This window comes from Eubalaena glacialis, chromosome 5 (assembly GCF_028564815.1).
Source record: "Eubalaena glacialis isolate mEubGla1 chromosome 5, mEubGla1.1.hap2.+ XY, whole genome shotgun sequence".
NCBI lineage: Eukaryota > Metazoa > Chordata > Mammalia > Artiodactyla > Balaenidae > Eubalaena > Eubalaena glacialis.
The window spans coordinates 53,956,240-53,980,502 of record NC_083720.1 but is presented as its reverse complement, the minus strand read 5'-3'; the positions used below and the strand labels follow the sequence as shown (position 1 = coordinate 53,980,502).

The following is a 24,263-nucleotide window of genomic DNA, read 5'->3' as shown; positions in this document are numbered from 1 at the left end:
TTACATTTACTCTGCATTTCATTTCTTAATATCTCCTATTACTTTTTAAAAACTGCTATCTTCTAAATTTATGATAAAAACATTTGTAATGTTCTTAATGTTAGGAAAGCAACTAACATTACTTTAACAGTTTCTTTTGGGAAACTAATGTATTTCAAAGAAATCAACTTGTGATATTTTAATACAGTACCATATAGCTACATACAGTACAGTTACTACACACTTACTACTTTCTATTAAAGTATGAAAACTTCTTTATAAGTAACAAAAGGTGTGGTAAGGGGGTCAGGAAGGAGAAAGAAGAAACATTGTTAAAAAAGTAACTATACTTAAAGTTGGCCATATGAAATGGTTAATAAAACAAGTTCTATATTTTGAAGCTACTCTGATACACAAGCTAAAAATTATTTGTCGTTTGAAAAATATCTGAATTACTGGCATGTTTATGTGATGTACTAATTTCTAAAATATAGGTGCAGACCAGTATTCACAGCTTCTCCAAATTCAATTTCAACTAAGAATTTTAAGTTACAAAAGCCTCAGAAGTTCTTACAGTGACAGACAATTTATCTGGTGAAACTGCAACTAACCAAAGGTTCAACATAGCAGGACTTTGATGAAGAGCAACTTTAACTAAATGTAATATAAACATTAAAAAAAATAACTTTTTAAAATATAAAAAATGAAAATGTTTAAAGCTTTCCACACTTAATCTCAACTCAGGCGGTTTATAGACTTTGTGGTATCAGTTCTGAGTGAGACTTCAGATGATCAGCTGCTCAGCACAGTCAAGGGAGGCTTATCTTTAGAACAGAACCAGCACGTGAGCGCCTCATCTGCACAGTGGTCAGTGGGGCATGTCTCTGTTAACAGGACTAAGTTCCTGCACCATGCTATATTTGGACACCTAAAAGCCACACCCTGAAATTGGGAAGTCTAGACATTAGTAGATATTAGTAGTTGTATCAAAGAGAAATAAGTACACACTTTCTCTCATGAGCTCCTTACCTTTTACCATGCAAGAATTACATGTAATTTTTAGACACTCTAGATAAATATTGGTAAATGTCTGAATGTTCAGAACCAAAAATTACCAGGTGTTCTCTTTCCAACAGTGGTACAATGGACACTAAGGGAAGGCTTTAATATTTTTCCTGTTGTAAACTGCAATCTTATCATTTAAATGGAGTATACCATCAACACCTAGTTTCGTGAAGATGATGAAAGATAACAAAGACATATCTAAAAAATAGAAACTGGAGAAACATTGAGTCTCAAAGTTGTATGACTGTTCTGAAGATTAACTAACAAAATGTGTGTGGAAATAACTCTTAGGAATGGTAAAACTGCTCCACAAATGTAAATTATTATCATAATATAATAAATATTGTTACTTATAATAAATAAGTAAATTCAAGGAATTTGCTTTCTTTATAAGTAAGTCCACAAAATCAGTGGACTCAATAGCTATAAGGGAATTAAATGTTTAATCAAGTTTTCCTAAACATCTCATTACGATGTCATCGAAGATGTTAGGGACTGAGTGGCTGAATCTCTGGTTATGCATCTTCCATTTTACACTCAGCCCTCAACCTTCTTTTTTTAAAACACTGAACTGAGACTACAAAGAGTAGTTCACATCAAATGAAAATAAGTTATTTAAGGGCAGGCAATATCTCTTATTCATTTCTATATTCCCAACATGTTATATACAATGCCAAAAATACAGCAGGCACTAAACAAATGTGGAATGGCAGATGTTTCTTAGGAACTCAATTAATACTTGCTAGATGAGTGAATGAATTACAAAATGATTTATTAACCAAGGCTGCCAGGAAAATGTCACCTTTGCATTCACTTTAAAAAGAGTGGCATTTCTAGATAAAGCAACAAACTTTTTCAAAAGTACGGCTAAGCTTCATAAAAAAGAAAGGATGCTACTTTTCAAAGAATATGTTGAACAACAATTCTATAATTATAATTATTATATTTACAAATGTCTGCTTTAATTTTCTGCTATTAAGATTTCAAAATTGCTCAATTTTTTTCCTCTTGGAATTTGGGAGTTTCTTCAAAAGACTATCTGCACAGGTGACTTGGGATTCTTATATTCAACAAATATTTACTGAGTGCACAGTAATTACTCCTGGGCACTAGATAAAATAAACGTAAAACATCAGAGTCAAGAAATTATTACCAAGACTAACATAAAGCTCAATGTAAGAAAATGTATTGACTTTAAGAGGAGGTTCAACAAAAATGAACACAAAGCCCAGTTAATAAATACCTTATTTCTAAAGGGTATTAAATCAAAGGCCAGCTAAAATTGGAGCTTTCACAGCTTCTTGTCACACATCTCCAGGTAAGAAGAGACATCACATGCAAAACGTGTTAATCCTTATTTCTCCTAGAATAGAAAAATTCACCAATTCCAACGGTAAAAGCATTCTCAAGATAATATTACCTAGGAACTTTGATATGACTTTTTCTAGTACATGTAGCATTTAAAATTCTAACAGTTCACAAATGCTATTAGCTGCATTTACTTGGTATATAGCATTTTCCAATTTAGGTTTCAACTACTATATAGAGTAGTGGTTTAACTCATTACTATTAATGCCAAAACAATTTAGGAAAAGTTCACTTGTTTTCTGAGTACTACTGACACAATGATTGAAACATTAAAATATTAAATAGCCTCCCCATTCACAGGGGACCTTTGTCAATAGCTAGAGTTATGTGATGAAGGAAAAATGTGAATAATGTGCTTCAGTGATAAAAATAAATTCATAAAGACGAACTCCTTAATACAATGTCACTGTATAGTGCTCATTCGACTTCTCTCCAAAGTCTTTTTTAATTCTCAAATTGCCCAGCAGTAGCTGGGTTCCATGTGAGGATGGGAAGATAGGCTAGTGGTGGGCAGAGTCTGCATAATGAGGACAATGGGAACACCAGGTCCCTACAAGGCAGGCTCCTGAGTGAGGGAGCAGCCCAATGGTGTCAAGAGACTGAATATGTACAGGGGGACTCAGCAAATTAGAAAATATATTGAAGATAACAGAGCTAGGTGTTTCATAGTCAGTGAAATGAGATACAAATAGGGAAAGAAGTTAACTAGAATTAACCAGCTAGAATTAATCCAGTAGTGTTAGACTGGTATCAATGTGAACTGGTAACAGGTATCAGTGAGAACTTGTGACTTTTAATATATAGAGAGAAGTAAATAGAGATGTGTGTGTGTGTTTCTTAACTCTGTCCACTGAGAAGGCCTGGGAATAATACCTCAGTAGCAATGAGAACACCTAGTGTGCAAATCTTGGTTTCTAAATACCACCTCAACTAAAAGCAACCAGAACTCCTTGGAGAAATGGTTGTTTCCAGGGGTAGGGCTGAGAAATAACAAAATAAGCCTGGAACATCTTTTTGTGCCAGAATATAAGGAAAGCTCAAAAAATGATAGAGACATACATATGAAAGAATAGAAAAGCCAGCTTGAAAGGCTTCCCACTAGCCATAGTTGGGACAATTTAAGCATTAAAATAATGAGAGCAACAAATCCAGGAGTCCATGCTGATATAAATGAATAAATGCTGAAGATCAATCTTCAGAACAGTCATAAGATTTTGAGATTCACTATTTCCCCAATTTCTATTTTCAAGATATGTCTGTTACCTCCCACCCTTTTCACAGGACAAGATGTTGACAATACGCTGTTGAAATTTCTTCCTTATAATAAAATGCAACTAATAAATAGAAGGAATGATGGAATTTGAAAAACTACAATTTGGCAACCATCAGAGTAATAATTAATTCAGGCAAGAAACATTCACAGATGCTGAAACTAGTGGGTGAAAGTGATATGAGGAATGTGATGTTACAAAGTCTCCAAGTTTCTCTCCACACACACACAAAAAATATTACAAAGGGGGAAAAAAGTAACTTTACAGTTACAGAAGCGGAGTAGACACTATCTTAATCAAGTGATCAAAGGTAACACCACATAAGACAAACTGACACCATGTGCCAATCAAAAGAATTTAATGAAAAGAATCATTTCTGTGACAGTCCAGCCCAAAATGCCTAACAGGGATCTAATCATATGAAAACATCAAACAAATCCTAATTTAGATACAATCTACAAAGTGACACTTTTGACAATTACTGGCCAAAGACATGCAAGGCAAGGAAATACTATGGAACTGTTCCAGATTAAAGAAGACTACAAACTCAGGACAACTGGGTATAATGAATACTCTTGGATCCTTTGGCTATAAAGGTCATTATGAGGATAAAAGGCAAAATTGGAATGAGGGTCTCTGGACAAAGTGTATACGAGTTCTTTGTTCTGGTCCTGCAACTTTTCACTAAATTTGAAATTGCTTTCAATTTAAAAAACTGCATTAATAATCTTTCTTTTTCAGTTATGCAGGCAGAGAGTTCTAATAATTGCTAACTTCATTACTGTTGTAGTTTGTGGTTTTCTTCAAGAAAGTATGGTAATCTTTTAACACTAACAATGATAATAGCAAATATTAGGCCCTTATTAGCTGTCAAGTATTGTTCTAAGCTCTATATATTAACTCATTTAATCCTCAACACAATCCTCTAAGGTGGGTACTATTACTACCTACATTTTACAGATGGGGAAAGTTAAAGACAGAAAGATTAAGCTACTTGCTCAAGGGGAAAAAAATTTACTAAGTGTTACACAAAGAGTTGAATCTAGGAAGTCAAGCTCCACACTTTCTATGGAATACTGTCTCTCTAGGAAAGGACAGCTGTACCTTGGAGTTTCGCAAGATACCAGTAACTAAAAGATGACAGACCTCAGTGATTATAAAGCCTCAGAATCCATAAAAAGTTTACTTGTTGTTCAACATTCATTTAGTACCAGGTTGAAAAGATGTAAGATCCTAAATTCATAATACTGGAAATTTCTAGTACAGATTTATGATGTTTATTTAGCAAAAAAACTAATAATAAACTACTACAAAAATATTTATGATACTTTCGAAAACTAGACTTTAAAGAAGACCAATTCTTTTCTTAACTTTGGTTGCATTCACGAATAACCTGAAATTTAAGTAGTTTTTTTTTTTTAGGAACATCGTGACTACATTGATTTAAAACACTAAAACATTTGAACTTTACTATTTCTCTACTGTAAAAGTAGAGCTGGAGTTGAAATAACCTTTTTTGTGTGTGTGCCTTTTCTAATTGTCTATTCAACAATTCCCAGTTATATTTCTTTGTTCTCTTGAAATTGACTTACTTCCCAGATCCAGAAGCGCTTTCCTGCTTTAACTTTTTTTTTTTTTTTCCCCAGGCCCCAGCTGTGTCAATGGGGAAGAAAGTAAATCTGCTTACTCTGGTGAAACAGTGTTGGAGACAAAACAACAAGTTATTTCCAAATAATTAAATTCAGAGTTCTACTTAAATTATAAATTGCCCTCTTATTTCTAGTGAGTAATGAGTATCTATTTTAATGGAAGTGTTGACAAACCAAAAACCATAGAAGTGACCTCTAAGTCCTGCCTAACCAATTTACTTGCAAAATAAACAAATTCTTACATTCCAGAAGACAAATACCATATCTATTCGTAATTTATCCATGTCTTCAGTCTACACAAATGCTACTAATAAAAATATTACACCAATTTGGTATTTCAGAGAATTCTGCTCCTTGCTTCCTATTAATATAAAGAAAAATGAAAGACAATCACAACGACATCAAATTAATTTCTGAAAAAATATTATCCAAATTTTTCATTAAAAAATAGAAAAAATGAAGACAGCACCGTAAACTAAATAAAACTTCCATTTCTTATAGTCTAAATCTCATAAAAGTATTGCTTTTCCTAGAATTGATAACAGCAAAGTACTGCCTATAACTACTTATAATTTAATAACTCTTTTTATAATTTCATAAAAGCATATCTCCCTAGACAATTCTCTGGACGCCTTTATAAACTTTATATTCATTGACTCTCTAATGTTATATTTGTTCTTTTCCCTACTGAGAAGACCTCACTTGGCAAAAATTCATGAGTAACTCAAAAGATAAGAACTCTAGGACATCATGAAGACACAGCACTGCAAAAACCTTCTACATTCTTAGGCTCTTTACAGTAAAGTTACCAGTAGTTGCGAACAGTAGTTGGTATTCTTAGATATTACTTAAGTGTGATGAATACTATTTGCCTTTTGGGGGTGTTTAGGTCATGTGCCAAGAATCATATATTCCCTAAACTTAACATGTATCTGGAGGGCATCACTTTCTCAAGATTTCCAGACTAACTCAGAATGACAGCACCTAGTTTTTGCCTCCTCGAATTCACTTCTTTGATCCTCCAATGATGCTTTTAAAAACACCTATGTTTCCTCTTGCACAGTATACACATGTCTGGTGATCTAGGTGAACACAGTCAGGGTTTCACCTTGTCAAAGTAAAAAGAGCTGTGCAGAGGTGAAAATTTGTAACAGCGAGGAAGATTTTGGAAAGGGTAGAAGTAGAGCAAAATTTACTGATATAGTGTCCAGCGATGAGAGTTGTATTAGCTCATTTAATTAAAATACCAAAATGGGATTTAATAAAGCATCTATAGTTGGGAAATAATATACTCATCATAAAATTCAGAGTGGGAAAAAAAGAGGTATATGAGAAAATCCATTTATAGTCCAAAAATTTTGGCCTGAAAATGTCAAGAACATATCGGATTTTCTGAAGGAGTGACTATATTTTACATCTTGTGACCCATGCTGCCAGACCCCACACACCTACTTCTGGATCCAGAATAACCTTTCAAGCTTTTCTTCTACCTACTCTTGTCAAAGTCTAGTTTCTCTTGCTCATCAATCTGTTACAGCTGTTTGTCAACTAGGTACCCCTTTTCTCTCTGTCGTCTTCTGAGACAAGACTCATGATCACCAGGGAAAGGGGGTCAGAAAAGGAAGTAATCAGAGGACATCGCCACATGACCTAAGCCAGTTACTTCCTGAACTTTTTCGAACTAAAGCAGGCAGGAAAGACTCCTTTCGCTTTAGTCAAGATCCTGGGAAAAGGTAAGTTTACAACTGCCCACAGCCACAGAGTTTAGCCTCTAGGAAATGCAGTAGGAGAAAATAAAAGCAAAATCCAGAAAGAAACAGAGAAATGCAGATAACCAGGGTGGATTAAGCCCCTGACTACATACCTACACTTTCCTTAAGTTAAATATAGTTTTTAATTAATATAGATTGATTTTCTCCTACATCAATTTTTTCTCAACTGGGTCATTCCATTAATAAACACACTTTTATGTATTTCCACCTTTTAAAAAATAAAAAAAAAAACTGCCTTCATATCATATTTATCTTCAGGTATCACAGCCCCACTTCTCTTCTCCTCCTTTTGAAAGTCAACAATATTTACTGTCTGCACTTCCTCTTTTATCCACTCCGATCCGAAGTTCACTTCCACCACTACAGTGCAACTGCTTTGTCGAGATCACCAGCAGCAACCTCAGCCTCTACTTTGCTGATCCAATGGCGGGTCTCTGTCACGATCTTACTCAAACTTCTGGAGCATCTGACACTGACTACGCCTTCTTTCTTAAAATATTTCCTTCATATACTTCAGCACTCTAGATTCTCCCAGTTCCCCTCATACCTCACTGGTCACGTCTTCTCTTTCTTCTTTCCAGGATCCTTCTCCTCTCAGCATTCAGTCCTTCACTTCTTTGCATCGTGATCTCCATGTTTCTCAACGTTTTTTTTTTTCCCCCATTATTGATCAGGCCCAACTGAGCCTGTTTCAACTTCTTTTTCCCCTAATTGCCTCCATCTCCAAGAAATTTTAATACCACAGATACATAAAACCTAGGGACTGTCCTTAATTCCTGTCCCCACCCCCATCAACTTCCTAAATCCAATCCAACAGCAAATCCTGCCAGCTATTCCTTCAAACTATATCTCAAATCAGACCTCTCTGCTACCTCCCTCTACCAGCTCACCGCAAGACCCTCAACAGGCCTTTTACTTCTACTCCTGCCTCTCTTCTCCAGAGTCTAATATCCATGTAGTAACTACATGATCTTTTCAAAAGATAGACCACACATCATTACTTAGCTCGAAACTCCTAGATGGAGCTAGACTTTCAGTAAGTATACTGACATTATACTTAAAATAAATCTCACATTCTTTATTAGGCCCTTCAAGGCCTTATGAGATCTGGCCCCTGTTTATCACAGTGATCTTACTTGTCTCCTACCACTCTCCCCATTCCTTATGACCATCTAGCTACACCAGCCTTCTACAGTCCCCTAAATACTTTGAGGTCATTCCAGACACAGAGTCTTAGCCTGGCTGATCTCTAAACCTGGAATATACTTCATCCAGACCTTCCTGTCACTCACTCTCTCTCATCACTCAGGTCTATAATCAAATATCACTTCTTTGGGAAGTTCCTCCTTGACTACGTTACTTAAATAGCCCCCACCCTACCTAGTCACCGACCATGTATTACCCTGCTTTACTTGTATCATATCACTAATCTGTTCCAGCAGTCCTGTGAGTGTGTATATATCTACACACACACACACATGCAAACTTGTTCATTATCTGTCTTCCTAAAAGAGTGCTAACTTCATGAAGGTAGGATATCTATTTTGCTCAATGCTCTATCCCCAAAACCCAGAATAATGCCAGTGAGTCACTTGCAATTAATAAAATCATTGATGACAGAGTATCCTTACAACAAATTTCCCATTACTTGAAGTAATTTGAGTCTCTCTCTTTATCTTCTGCCACTAAAAAAAGACTTATTAAGACATATAAACTGCTCAAACTTTAAAATAAAGCTCTGTAGTAAAAAAAAAGAAGACATAGTATATTGTAATTTCAAGCCAATCAACAAAGCATGTTGAACAATCAGTTATGCACAGTAATTTATTAAGCGTTTAGTTTTGTGATAAATTCAGCCTCCAGTACTTAATATAGTGCAGGTTCCATTAGAAACTAGAGTGATTACTTTTGGGGCATTCCTGAAAAACACTCAAAGAATCTAGACACAGTCCTAAAACATATATCCACTAACTTAAAACTTAACCTTCCCTTTTTCAAAAGCTTCCAATAACACATCTAAAAGAATGCAGTCTAAAGTCATGGTCAGATTCATGCAATTGAGCATGCTCATTAAAAACAGGTGAGAGAAATTTAAACAACTACCAAAGCAGATCAATCTTCAACTATCTCACACTGCAATCTGGGATATGCTTACCTTTGCTAAGGTCACAGGCTCTGGATCAGTGGGTATGCAGCTAGCACACAGAAACCTATTATTATTCATTGTAGTAGAGCTGTAGCACTATCATTAAAATGCTGCCACAAAATATTTGGTACTGGTCAAAACATGGAAAATAAGGATGTTAGAATTCTATATTCTTACAATATATAATTCAGAAACCAAACAAACAAATAAGCATATGTAATGGGTAAAGAATTTCTTGGGCCTCCCCTCTCTAATTACTCACCCTCCCATTTCCCCTTTTCCTAGCCCACCTCTATCCCCTTCCAAAAAGTTCAAGGCATTGTTTTAAAAGAACTGTCACTCAAATTCTTCACGGGAAGTAAATTCCGCGAAGGATTTGAAAATGGCTAGCGATAGTGCCATCTAGCAATGAAGAATTATTCTGTCAACTAGTTTCTTGCCTGTCTTAGCTTAAATTCATTTTTTATTAACCTAACAATACCTTTTCAATCCATAAACCGACATAATTATCCATAAAGAAAATAAATACTGACATTTATTACATTAAGATATAATAAGGTGTAATCCCAACTTCCAACTCTTATACATAGTGGTAGTACTTTTTGAACAAAATCCTTGCTGAAATGAAAATTTTTTTAAATGTTCAACTTTTTAAAATGTCAGTAGAGTACTTCCCTTTTTCTTTAAGCATAATCAGATCTACCAGTTCTTAAGAAAACCCTTTACTTGATCATACTACCTATTTGTAACTACCATTCAATTTCCTCCATTTTCTTGCCTACCCCTTAAATAGGGGGTTACCCATATATCTACTTCCTATCTACTCATTCTCTTAAATCATTTTTTATTGTGGCAAAATACGCATAACATAAAATTTACCATCTTAACCATTTTTAAGTGTATAGTTCAATGGTATTAAGTATTCATATTGTTGTGCAACCATCACCACCATCCAACTCTACAACTCTCTTCATCTTGCAAAATGGAAACTCTGTACCAATTAACCAATAAGTCCCCATTGCCGTCCCCCTAGCCCCCGGCAACCACTATTCTACTGTCTCTATGATTTTGACTACTCTAGGTATCTCATATAAGCAGAATCATACTGTATTTGCCTTTTTGTGACTGACTTATTTCACTTAGCATAATGTCTTCAAGGTTCATCCATGTTCTAACATATGTCAGAATTTCCTTACTTTTTAAGACTGAATAATACTCCATTGTATACATTTTGTTTATCCATATATCTGTTGATGGACATTTGGGTTGCTTCCACTTAAATCTTTTTTAAGATTTATTCCGTGTGTATATGTGAGTCAATTCCCCATACCAATGTTTAAAGTGATATCCTGTAGGTTAATGATTTTCTTCTTGTCATATCTAATGGCTTTTTTCCAATGCATTGTATTTCTCTATTTAGCGCTACTGGCCACTTTTCATCTCTCCTCTCTCTATCCCCCAGTGAGAGAGACAGAGAGAGAGAAGAAATGACTTAGATTCGTAATGACAAAGATTCATATAATATAAACAGAATAAAACATGAAGGATGTCAATGGACCAGAGAAATAAAATCAAACTAAAAGCATGCACAAAATATAAATGAGTTCCTTAATAAAAGCTACAAAAAGTAGACAAAGAAGGAAATAAAATCAGTCACAGAGTTCACAAGATAAGCACAAATTATCCCCTCAGGAATACAACTATTCTTATTACAGAGAACTAAAAAAAGATTCTTCATGAGGGCTCTCAGCAGATACTTTGCAATATGGTGGACTATGCCCTCAACTATACAACCATCCGTCACTTCCTGAAAACTCTCCTCTATAGACTTTCAAGAAAGTGCACCTTCCTGATTCACCTCCCATGTCTCTGATGGCCATTATTTATTTCATTAGCTAATCCTTTGCTTTTGTCTTATTAGCAGTATTCCCAAGGGCCTATTCTTTCCTTTTCCTTCTCTTAGTGAACTCTTAATTCATATAACTCTAACTATGTTACCTTTATATGTGAGCAAATCACAACTCCATATCGTTATTTCTGTTTTAGAACATAGCCTTTAAGCAGCCGTAAGCTCCTAGTGAACACCTGTTCTATACTTTTTTTTTTTTTTTTTAGCTATTACCTGGTAAGGAAAAAAAATTGATGATGGAAATAAAAACTTAATTTCCTCCAACGCAACTGACATTTGCTGTTTCATTTTGTTAGACTGATCTAGACTCTTAGTTTTAAACTAATAACTTAAGTAAGCAGCTGATTTTAAACACTTTGAATCAAAAGTATCTAAATGTCCCCCATTTTCAACACCTTGGAAGAACTCACACTGATGCAAAGAGAAAGAGAAACAGAAGACTGGCCAAATGTTAGAGGAATGCTTATTAAGGACCTCTTATTTAAGAGCACCTTAACCAGATGAGAAAGTTAGACAATAAACATTATTTGTACTTTGTACCCTATCTGAATACATAACCATCCACAGAGTGAAAAGATTTTTAAGACATAATATAAAAACTATGTGATTTATCCTATGTTTTAATCATACATTCCCTCTGAGACATATTTATATATGTAATATAACAGATTATGTGTATACATATATGTTTCAGAATTATAGAAATGAATTTTTAGAAATAAGTCATATTCAAATCAAAATGGTTATCTAGTATCTGTGAAATCTTTATTTTCGTTGTAATTTGCATTATTTCTATTACAGTTGCTTCTAAATTGCTAAGTAATATTCAGCAGAATTGAAAAAAAGACCCAAGCAAGCATAAAATTTGTTTGAGAAAAGATTTTTGTAAAACTGACCATCTTTGAAGAGGAAAATATTATTACCAACGAACAAGTTCTTCATCCAAAAGAGCAGGAACAAAATATTTGTTCCACCTAAAGCAGAATTTGATATAGTGAATCTCCCACAATAACATGTGTTTTAACAACCAGAACTTGAACCAGAGTCCTCCTACCCACACCCTTGCCAAACCAAGGATTAGTAAAGCAAAATTTAACACACATCCATGTGGAACTGGTTCCCAGTTGGTGGGGTAAGGGAGGAAAGAACAATAAGATGTTCAAGAAAGCCTATTGTTTTCTAGATAGTCCATCACAGTGAAAAGTGGACAGCCCTCATTTTTACCTTCTGCAGAAGGTTCTGTTACTGTACTCCAAACTTGAGGTATCCCTTGAGTCTGTGAACACAGCAGAGGAGAAATGTAGAATAATTCAGGTATATAGAAAACCATAAGGCAAATTCACAATTTTAGAATAGTACTTCCTTAAATTATAAGAAAAGCATCATCATATGATGAATATATAAAAGTTGGGTTTTTGTTATTTGAGAAAAAATGAAGGCTCACAATGTATCTAATTCATGTGTCCACACAGAATAGAAATTGTCAAGTTTTCTAAAGCCCAAAGTACAGAGAGATGTAACAGGCAGTCGGTCTCTGCATCCTATTCTGAGAGGTGGTCTCTATTTCAGAACAAAACCAAGAAAGAACTATAAAGGAAGACAGAGCTAGCTCAAAGTCAAATACCTTCTATAGATTAAAAAGTCATAATTAGGGCTTCCCTGGTGACACAGTGGTTAAGAATCCGCCTGCCAATGAAGCGGACACGGGTTCGAGCCCTGGTCTGGGAAGATCCCACATGCCGCGGAGCAACTAAGCCCGTGAGCCACAATCACTGAAGCCCATCCACCCTAGAGCCCGTGCTCCGCAACAAGAGAAGCCACCACAATGAGAAGCCTGCGCACCACAATGAAGAGTAGCCCCCGCTCGCCGCAACTAGAGAAAGCCCGCACGCAGCAACGAAGACCCAACGCAGCCAAAAATAAATAAACAAAATAAAATAAATAAATAAATAAATAAATTTTTAAAAGTCATAATTAATCCCAGCAAATCAGTACATGCAATGACCCTAAGTCTCCAAAAGTCAAGTATCCTGAAGTAAAAGAGGAAGAGTGCCAACAATAAAAGAGAAAGAGAAAGAGAAAAGAAGACAACTAAACTAATAAAAACCAAAACAGTCCTGATGAAGAGATCTGAAATTAAGGGTACAGAGAGACCGAAATACTAACACAGAATAAGATTAAGAAAGATTAGCAATTTATTGTGAGTGCTCTGAATTCATCTAGATAATTATATAATACAAAGAAAGCTATTTGATTATAAAGGAATAAAAACACACTTTATACAAAGTGCAAAAATCAATCCTGATTAATATAAAGCAGTGTTTGCAAAATGATCAATTTACCAACTGATCAAGTAATATTTATGTTACTCTTATAGAAAAAAACCCATGTTAACACACTTAAATGTTGGTTGATAGAATAAATGAACAATATGTTCGTGTCACCTACTCTCTACATAAAAGAAACTTTGACAAAAAAGACTTTTGTTAGTGGTGCAAATAATGACATCTGTCATTCTGAAACCAGACTCTACCTCAAGGACAGGCCTTCCCTTGTATAAACCACTTTCTGTGGACAATGAAAACCCAGTACCTCTATAGATGGCTAACAACTGCTTCTCCTAGAACTAAAAGTATTGTATAAAAGTTGAAAAGTGTTAAACATCTGGGCTAATAAAACATCATAAGCATTTGAAGCATATTAAGTGCCTTGTGTTTTTAAAATGTGCTATATTAATTACAAATATCCTGAAAGCTATTAATCCAGTAGAGTCCTTCCCAGGGAAGGGTGACAAAAGATGAAAAAAGTAAATGTCCCTTTATACGCAACTAACTCCTCTGGCCTTACCTGACTTCTGCAGGCAGACTAACATACTTCTTTTTCTATTAACCCACAGTGCCTACTACCTATCTTGATTACAGATAGTATCACATCCATTAATTACTTGTCAACAGAACTTTCTCCAGTAATGGATGACAGGCAGGTGGAGGACAGAAAACATATTCTTCAGCTGTGTATCTTCAGTATCTGTGTATTTTCATTCTTCCCACTCAAATCCACATTACATTAAACTCAAAGCTGATTTTCCTGCCTAAAGTGAATTCATCATCCTATAACTCTGCCATATTATATGACTTTCTAAAACAAGAAGCTGTAATAGCTCCTAATATTTAGTGCAAGGATGATAAAAATGTTAAAATACACTACACTACCTCCCACATACACAGTAAATATTGCCAACCAGTAATTTCTACAGTAATATCCTTGTTTGCTATTGAGACCAGGCACAGATCAAGCATCCTTAATACAGTCCTCCAGGCAATCACTATCATTTGGTAAGCACTGGTGTATCAGTGGAATCTTACTTGTTATTCTTAAAGCAGTTCATCAGACTTAAACATCAAGGCTCACTAGTCTGGTCTCCCTGTCTAACCCTATTTTCTACTATTCCCCAACTCAGAAATATTAGTCTCCAACATCCCCCCCCATGTGCCACCTTCACACTTGCCTTACAAAAATAGTAAAAACGGATAGTCATTGAGCACTTGCTATGTAGTAGGCACTAGTCTAAGCACTTTACATGTACAAATTCATTTCATCCTCAACACGTTGATGTAGTAGACAACCTTTACCCCTAACAGATGACAAAACCAAGACACAGAAAGGTTAAGCACTACCTGTTAATAGCAAAAGACAAATATTAAAACAATGATTTATTCTCATCTCGTATACTAAAAAATTACATTTCTGACTTGTAAACTGTGCTTATTTGAGGGATTTAGGACTAAAGTCTGGAATTACACCTATTCATTTACTCATTTTAATGTGCTAACCTTAATGTATATCCCTCTCTCTTTCTCACTTCTAAGAAAATTTTCTCTCTTTCAAAATCTTGCTGAAGAGTCATCTCCCTAATGAAGACTTCCTCATAATAAATCTATTCATTCTCTTAAACTCCCACAATAGAATCATTGACCTAGTATTTAATCAAACCTTCCTGTACTGTTATTTAACATTTCATCTGTGCACATGTAACAATATCGTAAACTCCTGGAAAAACAAGGCCTTATCTTATACTTACTTGTATAAGTGAGTATCAGTCACCATAGTGACTGCTATGCCTACTACTGTAAACATACAATATTGTGTTGATGGACGCCACAAAGATAATGGCTACCTTATTATCTATAAGGTCTACATTTTGAGTTACTCTGCTGATAACGTCAAACAATGTGCACTGATCCTTTTACATTTTTTTTTCATTCCAGTCTCATTGTAACCAACAGCAATACACATGAAAAAGCTGGTAGATTTTATCAACATTTAGAGATCCATTTATACTTTCACACCCAGAAGAAAATCCTTATGAATATCAAGGATCTATACAAAGGAAATAGTTATAATCCTCCTTACTTTTAGAAATTTAACACCCATAGTCAGGAATTCTTTTCCTTTATATTTCCTTTATGTAACATTTACATTTTTGCTTTCCTAAACAGAAAGAAAACACTCTTGGTCATTTATCTCTAGCTAGGCTTTATATACACTTCAAAACATCCATCATTAAAGGCCGACATCTTTCATTCTCTCAGACAATTTCAGTTCCTTTAAATTTCTAATCAAAAAACAATAATAATAATAATAATAAACCTTCAGCAAATTTTCCAGATGTCTATTCAATCTGTAAAGCCCAAAATTACACAATGACCTGAGGTAAGATAAGACCCGTGCTGAACAGGATGGAAAGATTACCTCATGCGTGTCACATGTTAAAATAACTATTTAACCCAATGAGCTATCATTTTTAAAAACAGTACATTACTTAATCAGTTTTTTAATCTACTACGGTCCCTAGATCTTATGCATAACCAATAATTTTCTATCTATATTTTCCTTCATTAGGTAGCTGGCTACTATTTAACTGCTCATTCATTAATTTTAACAACTGATCCAGTTTATCAAAATCTGTCTGAAATCTAATACTAGTTTTTTAAATAGCTTTCATTTGTATTGGACTGTTGCCATGTGCAAACTAACCAAGCATTCTCTACACACACACAAAAAGTACATTCAGGTCACGCTGAAATTTTTCTATATGAGATCAGTATCAATTTCTGAGGAACACAACTTTACTTTTTCCCCACTGACAATATTCCATAAAGATCTCAGGTACATTTTACAAACCAGAGAATTGCACACTACAGTGGTGAGTATGTAGTCTAATATATTCATTTTATTGATGAATATTAAGAGACTGAATCAAAAACCTTACAAAACTTTAAATAGAGCTGAACATTTTAGTTCGTTCAGCATTATTACAAAGGTAAGTAAGTCAACACTTACTTAGTGCCTATCAGGTGTTGCCAGGAATTATGCCAGGCACTTTTACTACATTACTCATTTAAATCACACAAGAATTGCATTTTACAAGTGAATTTTTAAATGTGCCAAATGTCTTAATGTTCATAAACAGAAGGGCCAGGATTTAAATTTGTACAGCTTGAAAGCCCACACGCCTCCTTTAGTATGCTACCTCCACTTCCATTTCCAGCAAATTTTCAGGTAACTGAAGGAGGAGCTATATGGGGGCTACCATTTATGGTCTACCTCCTTATCCCCTTCCAGAACTCCTGGTCAACCCTCACAGCCTACCACAAACACCACCTTCTGTGTATAATCCTATCAGAGAGTTCATTAGTCCTTCCAGTGAGCTACCTCATATCTTACACTTACTTCTAGGATTATACATTTCACCACATGTTGTAATTATTTGTTTACTCTGTTTTTCCCACTCAGCTACTTACTCCTTATAGCCCAGAGATGCATTTAACTCATCTTTAGTACCCAGGATCCAATGCCTGCTTAGCACATAATAGATACAACCAATTATGCTTCATTGCTACTGTAACATGAATTAGCTTACCTGTAACTGGTAAAAAGGAATCATGTTAATATAATGTAAAAGTCACATCATTTCACACGTTATCATTTTACACCACCAAGTAACAGCAAATGGATATGAAGTATGAAGAACACTAGAACAACAAAGCTATGAACACGATGTCTGCTCACCATTCCTTCTTCCTTTTAGCTCAATCTGGCCACAGGCTCTCAGAAATGCTTGTTGCTCAGTTCTCATCTTTGTGCACATTGCCCTTGTCTTCATAATTTAGCAACTTCAACCCTACCTAATACCTCCTTTTAATAAGTTATCTTTAATTATTTTTTAAGGTAAAGTCCTATATCTACTATAGTATTTACTGATTAGGAATTTAACACGTCTTTTTTACCTGTATTTTTATTAGTACTGTTAGTGCTCTGACTACAACGTTGCAAAGGTTTTCAGTAGTCTGCTCCAATCCCGATTTTTCCCATAAATTCTAATTTTTAAGTTCATAATTTTGCAAAGCATAAGTTTTCCAGGAATGCATATATTTCATTATGGCAGAAATGCCTGTACTCAAAGTATGAACTGAATTACTGAGAATCCAATGCTCATGGGGCACTATACACTCATTCATTCAATTCATTAGACAAATCTTTACTGAAAATCAAAGTAAATAAGGCACTGCTCCAGGCACTGAAGACACAACAATGATGGGCAAAGTATGACTGTATGTTTGTGTGTGTATGTATGTGTGTGCATATGTGTATGTGTGTACCTATATTCATATTCAACTAAACAACCTTAAATTACATATTATTGCATTCTACTCTCTTTATCAACAATTTCCAAACCTTTTCAGAAGAATTACTTTTTGTTTCCCAAGAGAAATCTTAAACAGAAACAGAATATACCAGATAAAAGCAGAACTCTACACATTTAGCATGCCCTGTCCCTGAGATACCTCCAGGAAACCTGGGGCTTGTCAGGCTATGATTTTAAAACCACTGATCTAACAACAATGCTCTGCCTTTTTACATGAAGCCTGTAATAAATAAAAAGAGTATGACATGGTAAAATCAATTGAGAAAAATAACACTGAGAAAATCAATCAGGTCACCATAAAGCTTCTAGTAGAGGTTTATTTCACTCAACTCCTCTCTCTTTCCTCCCATGCAGCTGTTTTAGTAGGAGCCCTAAAACACTTCCTCCCAAGCCCTAATCCCCTAAGAAGGTTATGTGAGAGACTGGGGTTTGGAGAAAAGGAAGCATAGAGCAGATAATTTATGCCAACTCTTTGAAGACTTAGGGGGAAATCTTCTCACCACCATAATGGTAAAATCTTAGGGGGTGGAAATTAAGGTGAAAGCCTAGGAAAAAAGAGATTTAAGAAGCTATTCAACTTGAAAAGACCTTAAGCTGAAAACAAACAAACATTCTTATAGATCACAAAAGATCCCACAAAACTCACTAGGGTGGGAAATCAAAATGGGGTTTAAGGACAGAATCCCCTTGAATTTGGGACACAGTAATAAACAAAATAGACAAAGACACCCCCCCCCCCACTGCTTTCTGAGGCTAACATTTTCAGGGGTAGGGGACAGAAGGGAGACAAACATAACAAATAAGTCAATTATATTATAACTTAGAAGCTGATTCCTGACATGGGGAAAAGAAAGTGTGAAGCTAAGTAAGAGGTATCAACAAGGGTGCCAAACGACAAAGAGGGTGTCGGGGGGACATGGTTTGCAATTTGCAATTTTAAATAGAGTGGTCAGGGTAAGCCTCAAGGAGAGAAGAGCCCAAAAAAGAGGTAACGAGTTAGCCAGGAGGACATCTGCATTCCTGCAGCAAGGAGTCCATCTGGGCAGAGCACACTGAGTGAGAGAAATGGAAAAGACAGAAAACGGAAGAGAGGAGGGTGCAGGAGAGGACAGATCATGTAGAGCCTTACAGATCTTTGTAAAGATTTTAACTTTTACTCTGAGCCATTACAGGGTATTGAGCAAATTTGATTTATATCTTAAATAGATTACTCTGCTAAGTGAAGAACAAATTTCAAAAGAGCACAAGTATACAGAAGGAGACCCTCAGGCAGCTACCACAATTATCCAGGAAAGGGATGGGGGCTGAACCAGGGTGGTAGCACAACAGGTGGTGAGAAGTGGTCAAATCTTTTTTTTCCTTCATTCAAACGTAGTTAGTTTTGTGGGCTCCATTCAGCTTACCACAAACTCCAAATATAAAATATACTAGTGGCAATAGACTCCATTGGATCTCCAAGTCCTTTACTAATATCTACATATTGCTGAGATATCTCATATAAATAGTCTTACTGAGTTTTTGACCATTCTAGCACTTTCCCCCATGAAACTTATACTCATTTATTCCTATTCCTACCCAAGTTCATATTACTTTAAAATAATATGGGGAAGGGAAATGGAGAGGTTTTTTTTAAGTCTATGTATCTTTCATTAAAGTCAATGGTATTTTTTTCCTTCTTTCTTTTTCTTCTTCCCAGAGTATTTCATCAGATGCCTCTTTTAGAAAGTGAAAACAAAAACATAAGAACACCTTTTTTTTTTTAATTTTTATTGAAGTATAGTTGATTTACAATGTTGTGTTAGTTTCACGTGTAGAGCAAAGTGAATCAGTTTTACATATACATATATCCACTCTTTTTTAGATTCTTTTCCCATATAGGTCATTACAGAGTACTGAGTAGAGTTCCCTGTGCTATACAGTAGGTCCTTATTAGTTATCTATTTTATACATAGTAGTGTATATGTGTCAAACCCAATCTCCCAATTTATCCCTCCCCTCCCAAGCAAACCTTCTTCTATATTAATAAAAATACTGAGTTGATGGAATAGTTCCCTGTATTTTCTCATTTCCAAATGTTACCACTGACAGTCTAGTAAACTTTGTTATTTTTTCATACTCCTACTTGGTAATCTGTCCCAGATTCTTTTTAATTTCATTTCACTATTCAAACTGGCAGAGGAAAATATATGCTACAATATAATTGCCTGACTTTGACAAAAGAATAGAAACATTAGGAAAAAGACATTTTGTTTGACACTGTTACTAAAAAAAGAAAAAGAAAAAAAACTTAACAGACTTTTTTTTTTATGTAGCTTTCTACAATTGGGGATCAAGTTGAGGTTTTAGGCCATACACTTTCTGCCCTAAAAAATTACTATCCGTAAGACAGCTTGCGGACTTAAGGGTAGAAAAAGGAATAAAATATAAATTACACAACTGTATCATGCAGTCTTTATCATCAGCAGACTTTGCCTTCTAAAGACTTTAGGAACTGTTCTCCATAATTAAAAAAAAAAACTTTGGTGGGGCCTCCTTGGTGGCACAATGGTTAAGAATCCGCCTGCCAATGCAGAGGACACGGGTTTGAGCCCTGGTCTGGGAAGATCCCACATGCCGCAGAGCAACTAAGCCCATGCACTACAACTACTGAGCCCGCGTGCCACAACTACTGAAGCCCGTGCGTCTCGAGCCTGTGCTCCACAACAAGAGAAACCACCGCAGTGAGAAGCCCACACACCACAACGAAGAGTAGCCCCTGCTTGCCGCAACTAGAAAAAGCCCACGCGCATCAACGAAGACCCAACACAGCCAAAAATAAATAAATAAAATAAATTAAAAAAAAAAAAATTAGGGGCTTCCCTGGTGGCGCAGTGGTTGAGAGTCTGCCTGCCAATGCAGGGGACACGGGTTCGAACCCAGGTCTGGGAAGATCCCACATGCCGCGGAGCAATTGGGCCCGTGAGCCACAGCTACTGAGCCTGCGCGTCTGGAGCTTGTGCTCCGCAACAAGAGAGGCCACGACAGTGAGAGGCCCGCGCACCGCGATGAAGAGTGGCCCCCCGCTCACCGCAACTGGAGAAAGCCCTCGCACAGAAACGAAGACCCAACACAGCCATAAATAAATAAATAAATAAATAAATAAATTTAAAAAAAAATTAAACTTTGGGATCCACATGTTTATATGACAAACCTTTTATAATAATGCCATTTAACAGATGAAACAATGCTCTACAACTTTAAGCTCTCAGACATGTGTTACCTTATTTATTCTAGTATAAGGTATCAAATTAACTGAAAACAGGCTGACCTTTAATAAATCCTAAGGAAAATTAAAATCATATTTCAAAATAAAAAATGGAACAATTATTTACTAAAATATAAATATCCTCATAGAAATGTTATTTTGATTTGTTTGTAAATCATATGCAATTAGTGAGCTCAGAAAAGCAGCTCAGGGATTCAGATCACTAAAACAGTCCTACCTTCTGATGTTTTCCATCGTTTCCATAAATCCTCAACAGTTATATGCTTGTCTTCTCTGTGCAGATGGCTGTGTTTATTAGTAGCATCTTTATATTTCATATCTTCTCTGATAAACTATAAAAGAGAAAACACTAAGTTAAGTATACTTAAATTCACTATTTTATTCTCTATAAACAGAAAAAAGTAAAATGTGAAATACAGCAGCTGGTAATTTTCTGATCATAACTGGTGCATTTTTGGTATTTTATACTCACATTATTCTTAAATGTTTATAAAATTTATTTAATGAGATGTCTTCTAATCATAACAACAACAGCAGCAATAAAAGTACTTAGTTAACTCATTATTTATCAGGTCCTATTGCACATTATATAATAAATATGTCATATCTGCACACACACAGAGTCATTTAACTTCATGAGAGTTCTATAAGGAAAGTATTATGTATTGCCATTTTATAGATAAGAAAACCAAGGCCCAAAGAGGTTAAGTAATTTGCCTAAGGTTGAAAAAATAATGAATGTCAGAGCTGAGATTCCAACCCAAGCAGTTTGGTTACGCTCAACAGCAATAATGTACTGCCTCAATATTATACATTTTTACCAAATACTTAGTGACAGGGGTATTTCAGAACACACTAAATACTAACCTCAATTACTGCATCATATTTCTGTTCTTCTACCTTTTAAGTCATTACTTATAGTTGAAAGACAGAATTACAGTGTTTAGAACTAAAGTATTTTACAAAACTGAAGTAGATCCTCTATTAATCTTACTTTAAAGTATATACAGAGAGAAAACACTAAAAATTTTCTTTGCTAAAAACCAACCTACTCTGTATTGCTTCATTATATAAAATTCTCCAACTGCCCTTCACTGTCTAGCAAATAAAAAGCAAACTTTTTATGAATTACATACCATTTCCCAATCTTGTCCCTGACAATCTTTTAGGCCTTAACTCTTGACACTTTCCCCATATCAACCCAATACTCTAATTATATAAAACTAATAGTTTTATATAACCCTCAAACAAAAGACCAAATTTTACTTTTGAGTACAGTTGTTCTCTACTGAAACTAAAAAAGAAAAATTTAATAGCTGTAGAGAAATATAGAGAAAATCATTTCACTTTTCTAAGCTAAATAACCTTGGGTACAAATGAAGAAACAAAGTTTTAGGAAAAACCACTACTCAGCATGTGGTCAGCAGACTAGTGTCAATCAGCAAACTGACACTGGTGTAGAATATACACAGAAATGAAGAAATTTCAGAATCTAGAAACCTTTATAGCAATTAGACAATGCTTTCAAAGAATTTGACCCCAAGCATGAGGTAAATGTACTTGCCATGTAGGTCCTATCCATAATGAACTGGTAACAAAATATCTGGTTCTTCACCATAGAGGTAATCTGGAAAGCACTAATCTAGAAGGTCCCCTTTAGCACTTGTATATTATATTGTTCTAAATAATGCCTTACTCTTTTTTTTCCTAAATGCCCCCTTTTTTTTTTAATTAATTTATTTATTTTTGGCTGTGTTGGGTCTTCGTTGCTGTGCGCTGGCTTTCTCTAGTTGCGGCCAGTGGGGTCTACTCTTCGCTGCGGTGCACAGGCTTCTCACTGCGGTGGCTTCTCTTGTTGTGAAGCACTGGCTCTAGGCGCGCGGGCTTCAGTAGTTGTTGCTCGCGGGCTCTAGAGTGCAGGCTCAGAAATTGTGGCGCACGGGCTTATTTGCTCCGCAGCATGTGGGATCTTCCTGGACCAGCGCTCGAACCCGTGTCCCCTGCACTGGCAGGCAGATTCTCAACCACTGCACCACCAGGGAAGCCCCTAAATGTCCTTTTTTAAAGTTATTTTAAAGGGACCTGCCTCATTGCCTCCACTCCTCCTGTCTATTTCTATTTCCCATTTTCTATTTCCCTATTTCTGCCCATCCCTCTTCCTCTTCTGACTGACATTTTTAGAATCCTGTAGATATACCTGGAAAATATCTGCCACTGAGATGCTCAGAAACTGCCCCTATCTTGGAAGAGATCCAAGAGTTAGAGAGAAATTCTAGAATGAAAAACATGATGATTGACAGAGCAGAGAGGAAGCCTGTCTTGGAAATGGTCCAGTCAGTTGGAACAAATGGCAACTGTTTCATTTATGTGACACATCAAAAAAACAATGTCCTAGGAAATTCTTTTTACCACGTGAACACAAAGAGCCCAGAAGCAGAGTTCTGTGGCTTTAGGATCAACATATTTCAGAAGATAAAGCTAATTACCACATATAAACTAGGTGTGGCATTCTAGCTACTGAATTACTCTAGAAAGCCTAGAATGAGTGTATAGATATCTATCAAAATATGTGCTTAACAAAATAAAATAATTAAGATATAAAAAAAGACAATAAAAAAAGCTTATAAAGATATCTACAGTACATCTGCTGTAAAAGAACTGACTCCTAAGAAAGTTGAGCGTAAACTGAATAAATACACTGAATTATGTTTTCTCTGGAATTATCATTCAAAAATTAATATATACTTCTGTTTTAAAATATGACCCTCGAAATAACACAAAAGTATATTCATATAACAAAAGTATACTCTACATCTAATATATCTTCAACATTTTGATCATAAAATATGACTAGAAAGCACCATAATTAGAATTACTTTATGTTGACACTAAGTTGGAAAATACTTAAACCAAATACAATACAAACCATTAGCTTCCATTAAACCTTTTTCCCAATATCCTACAAAGGAGCAGACAATTCTGACTGTTCACACTTTTTTAAAACTTCACAGGAAACTGCAGATTTTAGAAATGGGGGAGGCTAGTAGAGAAATTTAAAAAAGAGTCACCAATAACTGAAAATGCATGCAAAAATTATAAATACTTCTTACTCATTAAAATCTGTGAATTA

The 24,263-nt window shown here is 35.3% G+C and overlaps 1 protein-coding gene across 2 annotated transcripts in view; it reads right to left on the bottom strand.

The window, feature by feature from the left end:
* STIM2 (stromal interaction molecule 2) overlaps positions 1 to 24,263 on the bottom strand; it is a 162,682-nt gene that overhangs the window by 40,219 nt on the left and 98,200 nt on the right. For both annotated transcript variants that reach the window (XM_061192147.1, XM_061192148.1), the window contains exon 3: positions 21,351 to 21,465. In XM_061192147.1, the coding sequence (XP_061048130.1) occupies positions 21,351 to 21,465 (115 nt within the window). The remainder of the gene's footprint in view (positions 1 to 21,350; positions 21,466 to 24,263) is intronic.